The 7,564-nt window shown below is 41.1% G+C and overlaps 1 protein-coding gene across 3 annotated transcripts; it reads left to right on the forward strand.

The window, feature by feature from the left end:
* The first annotated feature begins 837 nt into the window (after positions 1-837).
* LOC122010393 (exocyst complex component EXO70B1-like) lies at positions 838-7,176 on the forward strand. 3 transcript variants are annotated; one of them, XR_006119867.1, is made up of 3 exons: positions 838-3,010; positions 5,154-5,814; positions 5,971-7,176. XR_006119867.1 is itself a non-coding variant. In XM_042566910.1 (2 exons), exon 1 carries the CDS (start codon positions 1,021-1,023, stop codon positions 2,992-2,994), a length of 1,974 nt encoding a protein of 657 aa, XP_042422844.1. In that variant the 5' UTR covers positions 838-1,020; the 3' UTR covers positions 2,995-3,010; positions 5,154-7,176. The 3 variants fall into 3 exon arrangements, 2 of the variants coding, with proteins under 2 accessions (XP_042422844.1, XP_042422845.1); XM_042566910.1 differs by having other exon boundaries at positions 5,154-7,176; XM_042566911.1 differs by lacking the exons at positions 5,154-5,814; positions 5,971-7,176 and adding an exon at positions 3,110-3,186.
* Positions 7,177-7,564: the final 388 nt, after the last annotated feature.

Below are 7,564 nucleotides of genomic sequence, written 5' to 3' on the forward strand. Positions count from 1 at the left end.
AAGCAACAAAAAGTTATGTGACAAAAGATTAGTTGTTCCACTTGAACAAATTTTATCTCGACCGATCTGACATTCAACATGCACAAATCGTGCTTGCACAAGTCAGCTTGGTTCAGTACAATCCAACTCTTGGATTTGCACCCCTGCACACCCACATATGAGAGAAAGTCTCTCCCCATGCATTTATTCCCATTATTAATGTATGTGAATCAATATAAACTAACTAATATATCTTGAAACTCTCAATGGGGAATTAAAATCTTATTCACAATGAATGGAGCTTCACGCCTCTTCTACCTCTTCTCCATTCATATCTATCCAACAAAATCTCCAAATGATCTTTTCAATGTAGATCAAAGGGAAAGAAGTGAAGTGCTTAAATTAGAAAACTTTTCATTTAGTTTTTTACGTAATAGATAACATTGGATTGATGGATAACTCTAACTTAAATATATTATCAAATACTAAAAATAAAAAAATATTGATGATTCTAATGATCAAAGTTTATATTTTTGATATTTGAGCAATATGGAATAGGTCAATCTAAAAGAATTTTAAAAAATAACAAATGGAGTGTCTTTTGATGTAAATTAAAAAGGAGTTTTTTTTAATTGTTGCATATAAAGAACACTACAAACTGTGTGAAAGAAATATGGTTCTTAATTTAAGAGTTAAGTCCATAAACATTCAACAACTTTACTTAGGAAAATTGTAATGATTGTTGTATTTTTTAGGACCAAATTGTTAATTTGTGGAAAGAAATTTATGAAGTCAAAAACACTGAAACTCAATGGAAGCATCGAGGAAATAATTAGAACAATTAATAAAATATAATTATTTAATAATAATAGCCGAGAGAGAAGAAGGGGAAAATTGGGGAAGAGGAAGACGAAACGGTAGCGCAGCGAAGGTTCGATCCATCGCCGTGGACGCATCGGCACCGCCGCCGCCGCATTTGTTTTTCTTCACCGCCCTGACCTAATCCTCCGTCCGCCGCCGCAGCAGCTCCGGCGAGCCTCGATGGCGTCGACTCCGAAGGCAGACGGATCGGACAATGTCATCGCCGCGGCGCGCCACATCGTGAGGAGCCTCGCCACCACCTCCGAGGCTGCCGACGACATGATGCGCATCCTCTCTGCCTTCGACCACCGCCTCTCCACCGTGCCTGGCCTCTTCTCGTCCTTCCCCTCCGGGGACGAGGAGGACGCATCTGGATCGCCCGTCAACGAGGTGGAGCCGCCCTCTTCCTGCGCTGAGCCTTCCGAGAAGGAGGCCCGACTTAAGGCCGCTGAGAGGGTTATTCTCCATTGGGACCCCTCGAGGCCGGACTCCCTTCTCTGGGACTCACCTGAAACCGCCGCCGATTACCTCGCCGCCGTTGACGAGGTCATCGCCCTCGCGGAGGTTGATTCTTTGGATGGCGCCGAGGAGACTCTCCAGATCGCAATTGCCCGCCTGGGCGACGAGTTCCGTAACCTGATGATCCAGAACGCGGATGTCCTCGACTCAGAGAACCTCCAGGAGTCCATCAAAAGGCTTTCCATTTCCTTCAGATCCGCTTCCGCTAACTCTGCTCCAGAGGACGTAGGAGAGTCTCCTCCGCCGGATCAGCCCTTGGCGACGCGGGTCAACACGATGTACCTCTCGGACGAGCAGATCTTCAAGTTGATCTGCCCTGAAGGCATCTCCGACCTTAAAGATATCGCGGACCGGATGATCAAGGCTGGGTACCGGATTGACCTCTGCCGGGTTTATACCAGCATCCGCTGTAATATCCTGGGCGATTGCCTTTCCCTTCTTGGAGCTGGCGCGGTCACCAACAAAGAGGTGTGGAGCATGGAGTGGACAGCTCTCGATCACAAGATGAAGATGTGGATCCAAGCCGTGAAACTATCAATTGGGGTCATGTCAGCTGAGAGGCAGCTGTGCCAGCAGATCATTGCTGCTTCAGATGACCTGAGGGAAGAGTGCTTTGATGAGGTTGCAAAGTTCTGTGTCACGCAGTTGCTCAAATTTGGGGATGCAATAGCTGAAGGGCAGAGGTCCACGGAGAGGCTTTTCCGTATGCTCGACATGTATGAGGCTCTAGCTGGAGTGTTGCCGGATATCCAGGCCCTTTTCTTGGGTGATTCTAAGGATTATATCTGGGAGGAGATTCAAAGCGTTCTTAGTCGATTAGGGGAAACAATTAAGAACACCCTGGCAGAGTTTGGCAATATGATTCAGGGAGATATGTCAAAGAAAGCATTACCAGGTGGTGAGATCCATCCACTCAACAGGTATGTTATGAATTACGTCAGATTGCTTGCGGAATATAGCACCTTGCTCAATCAACTTCTTGAGGATGGTAGTTTCAATGGACAAGATAGCTCAGAAGGGGGTGAGAGCATGACTCCATTGGCTCACCGAGTGCTCTTGCTTATATCTTACCTGGAAGCAAATCTGGAGGAGAAATCCAAACTTTATGAGGATGCTGGAATGCAAAATGTGTTTCTGATGAACAATGTGCTTTACATTGTTAATAAGGTTAAGGAATCTGATCTGATGTCCCTCTTAGGTGATAATTGGGTCCGTAGGCGGAGGGGGCAGATCCGACGATACTCTACACAATACTTAAGAGCTTCTTGGACTAAAGTCTTGTCTTGTTTGAAGGAAGAGGGGTTGTCTGGGAGCTCCCATGGGTTCTCCAAGACAGTTCTCAGAGAAAAATTTAAGAGCTTTAATCTGGCTTTTGAAGAAGTATATAAGATTCAATCAGAATGGAAAGTTTCAGATCCGCAGCTACGACAGGAATTGAGAATCTCAATATCGGAACAGGTCCTTCCAGCTTACCGTGCATTTCTTGGGAGGTTTGGCCCGCATTTACAAGGTGGATGGCATTCAGGAAAGTACATCAAATACACAGTGGAGGATCTGGAGAGGTGCTTGGAGGATTTCTTTGAAGGGCTGCCTCTGCCATCAAGTTATTTTAGGAGAAAACTTAGCCTGCCTTAGTGGATTCTGTACAGTGGTGAGCTTTAACTTCATATTCAATGTGTCCCTTACTCCATTGTAATATTTCATTCAAGTTCCTTTCCCTTTGACAATTATTTTGCTGATCGTGCTACAGTGTTCTCAGAAAGTTCAGCCTTGCATATTCAATGAACTTGTATGTGTACAAAATCTCTCAGTTTTGTTCTGTTACTAGATATGGGGTGTTAAATGTTTTTAAGGATAAATTACAAAAAAAAAAAATTCTTAGCTGTAGGTTTTAGCAAATTTAATAGTAACCTATTTAATTTTAGAACAAATCTATACAAAATTCTTTTCCTATCCAGTTGCTGTTAAATAAATCACTTAGCTCCCCAAATATTCATTTCAAATCCAACAATTGGTCTGTCATCACAAAATTTAACATGTTCAAAACAAATTAAACCCTAATGATAAAGAGTATAACATTAACCAGTGTACTACTAGTTGATAAAAGGTACAATGATGAGATGACATTTTAGTGGCGTTCTTTGGGATGCCATTTCATCCGTCTATCCATAGTTTGTTAAGAAAAATGATGGTTGATTTGTTATAAACTCAAATGGGTTTTGGTTATGGTAGATATATATCAAATCAAACAAGTTGATATTAATTAGACATTGTAATTCAAAGACTGGAATAAATTTGTTATAATTTGTACTGTACAGGGTATCTTTTGTAACTTACTGATAGTTTTATACTTGGTCTTCAAAACTCATCTCATATTGGACAGAACATTTAACTTTTTATCTTGTTTGAAGGCTTTGATGAGCATTGTTGAACTAGAATAGTGAGTGAATAGAGAGTTGCAATGGAAAGGTAACTCTCTATCCCCTTTTATTTCATTTGTTTGCCATTCATCCTTCCTTGATCTACCTGCCTCCTCTTTCAGCTGCAAAATTGTCAAGTAATTCTTTCTTTCTTATGGTTTATGCTTGTCTCTGTTTCCTTATTGGACTTTTGTGACTGAATCTGCTATTACATAAATGAACAACATACCTTTATTTATGATGTATGTTACAGGTTGCAAAAATTTAAATGACGTAGCACAATTTTGATGAACATAATATTTGCTTCTTAATTGTATCTTAATTACATTTTCAGCAATGATGACTGGCTTTTTAGTTGCACACAATTGCATCATTTGATTAACATTTAGGTTGTGTCTAAAATGTGCTTATCAATTCAATGATAAGTAACCTGTTTTAAAATGTGCTAATGGAAACGTAAGGATCTTTCAGAGTTTGTTGCATGCTGTTGGCAAAAGAACTGACACTGGCAGTCTTAAATGACCAACTTATTGTGATCCAATGAATTATTCATGGTCGTTTCTGCAAGCATTTCTATACTATCTTTCAGTCTTATCTTGGCATTGGCTAGTGAAAAGTATATACCTAGTTATGCTGACCTGTTATTCTTTTTATGAATTGGTGCTCCGTGCACATATTTCTATCAAGAATACCACATGCTGAGAATATGCTTCCACTAAATTGGCAGTATAGATCATTTGTTGTTTCTTAGTTTGTTCTACTTGATTTTACTTTTGTCTTTTCTATACTACAGGAAAAGGAAAGGCGATAATCTATATGATTTTCCCCCCTTAAATTTCTGTGAACAGGCTACATTTTTCTTGTCTATTGGAATCATTAATAATTTGCTTCCTTGCGTTTTTATCCAACAAAAACTATTCCATGAGAAGGATTTAACATGGGTCACATTTGGTTACTAGGAATTAGTGGATGCTATGTTTGTCCTAGATTAGTAGATGTTTGTGTTTGTCCTAGATTTTTCCTGAGTTTATTTGTTAAAAAGATAAAATGTCTTTCCTCATGAGGGGTACAGTCATGAGAAGAAACGAAGATGCCAAGCGGATATAGAAATAAGTATTTACAACAGGGTCATGAACAGTATACCTATGTACACCCACCCACCTTATAGAACTTGTCTTTCATGCATTCTCTGCTAGCTTGAAACCCTCCTGAACAGTGGAAATATATATCGTCTGCAGCTTTCTTATCTATATGCTATCTTCACTAGAAATATCTCCTCTCTTTATGACTGAAGCTTTTGTTAGCTTGATTGTAAGCTTATGCAACTCTTCATTCTTTGCGATAAAACTCATTGAGGTATGATGTGGTGATAAGGAGGGGCCCACCCCGTAGAGGGTCATTGCCATGGTGGAGGTCAAAGCCAAGACGGTCAACACCCCTGTATCACCGGTCGGTCGGGCGGCCCACTCGCTTGATCGGGATAAAGATGGCCCGATCCGATATCATCACAGCTCGGCCCTGCACTGGGCTTCTGACGCTCAAGATCGGGATCAAGTATCGCCGAGACACACGCCGAGCGGCAAGCCCATTCGGACTTACATCAAGTCTCGAAACTAGCAAAGCTGAACCACGACTGAGCAGACAACATTCAAACACGGCTTTCCGCTCGGCATAACAATGGAGCCCAGACAGTGGAATATTGGCCGAGCGGCTATCCCGCTCGGCTCAAGGACAAAGCGGCACTCGGACGGATGAAGGATAGCAGAGCGGCTCTCCCGCTCGGCCCAGTAGCAGACAATAGGAGGATCTGTCAATATCCTTCTGGGAACTAGTGCCACCGTCAGGTAGCATGACTGACGGTATGATCAGGCAGAAGATCGTACGGCGGAAGCTTCCACTGTCATGGTAGAGATATGCTAGGGTCATAATATGGTGTCAGAGATACTTTCTTGACATGTCTTTTTAGAAAAAGCTGTGAGAAGCGTGCACGCGCGCTCCCGGAGCCCTATATAAAGGGCCTCAAGCTTTAACGGAGGTATGCAAGTTTTATTATAGCCACACTGCTACTCTGCTTCTTTTGCTCCGCTTCTTTGCTTCCCTGCATCCACACCACCGGTGATTGACTTGAGCGTCGGAGGGCTACTGCCGGAGAACCCCTCCTTGGCTCGGCACTAACGTTTTGTGGTTGCAGGTTCACCTCATTCGGAGTCAACACGCGGTCAACAGGAGCGCCACACCCCCAACATCCATTGTCTCGATTTTCGGACAGGATCAAGGTAGTTGGTGAAGAAGTGATCTTTGTTTTGCTGCTAAATTGGATAGAACAGGCTCTGTCGATCTGTCAAAAGACATCAGAAGTTTTCCTTTGAGACCTCTCTGCTGATGAGTTGCTTCCATTTGTTTGGGATGTGTGAACTTGTGTTTTGTTAAGTATTGTTGCCCTTTTATAGACGGCTTTGTGGTACCTATCACCATCTCCACCCAGGAGAGGAGCATATCTATATTTCATGCATTTTTCTGATACTGGAGAACATCCAAGAAGATGCCTAGTTTTTTTTTGGTTGATTCTTTGTTATGCATGACCCCTAAATCTTGTTAGTTGTTACTTTGTGTTTGGATCTACTCAAATTATAGATTAGTTATTTAACTTGAAGATCGCTTTTCATTTAGTAACGGTAAGATTGGTTGTAATCAGAAGACTGAGACTGCATAGTTGATAAGTTTCTTGTTTAGCTGTCAATTAGAAATATCTATAACTCTGGAAAATGTCAAGTAGAATAAAGCGCAAGCAAGTCTTCTTTATTTTCTGGAGAAGATCTGTTTGTTCCATGAATGAGCTTTCTGCTTGCTAAAGTGTGGTTGGCCAGGATCCATCCAATCACCATTAATATTCCATTCCATGTTGTGAAATCTTCTTTTGTATCTTCATAAATGCTAATGGAAGCAGATTTAAGTTCTTATAGATTTAAGTTTTTCCTCTAATGTGAAATTGGATTATTTGCTCTGGATGTGCTTGTGACTTGATTAGGTGGCTCAAGGAGGAAAGAAAAACAGCAGTGGAAATAGAAGCTTGAGTTCATTAAGGTGGCACAAGATAAAAGGCAAAAAAAAAAAAATGGTATGTTGATTGAGCTACAGCCTTTTTTTCCCTGCCCAGGGATGATGCACTTATGATTGAGCTACAACTTGGAGAAGTGGTGTGGTCTTAAGGAGGCATTTCCCCCTCCTCTTTTGATGATAATTAATCGAGGTGTTTGGACTTTACGTGACTAATCCTGAAGACATACACTTTTCTCTTGTGGTTTACCTATCTGATAAATCCGGAACACTTTTTTTTTTTCTACCGAAGGATGGTGCACTTATGATTGAGCTACAACTTGGAGAAGTGTGGTCTTAAGGAGGCATTTTGTTTTTCCTCTCTTCTTTGTTTGGTAATCTATATGCTTCACTTGACTAATCCTAAAGGTATACGGTCTTCTTCTTTGGTTTACCTAGTTGAATACAATTTATGAACGCTCAGAACTCAAATCTTTAGTATGTCTGTTCCATTTGAAATTCAAACTCTAATCCTCTTATTATTTCTCGAAGGGCGTGTTTAGTTGGAGATTATCCTTGATAATCTTGGTTATTGATCCAACGTTATTAATGAAAACTTTGTTGTTTGGTTTAGGTAATCGATGATTATCGAGTAATATTTCATGTTCGACACGTCAGCAAAAGGGACATACAATCCGAAATCGAAAAACTTTGGAAAACTGAAGTTTTCCTTGATTTCGAGGTTAATG

Source organism: Zingiber officinale, chromosome 8A (assembly GCF_018446385.1).
Source record: "Zingiber officinale cultivar Zhangliang chromosome 8A, Zo_v1.1, whole genome shotgun sequence".
NCBI lineage: Eukaryota > Viridiplantae > Streptophyta > Magnoliopsida > Zingiberales > Zingiberaceae > Zingiber > Zingiber officinale.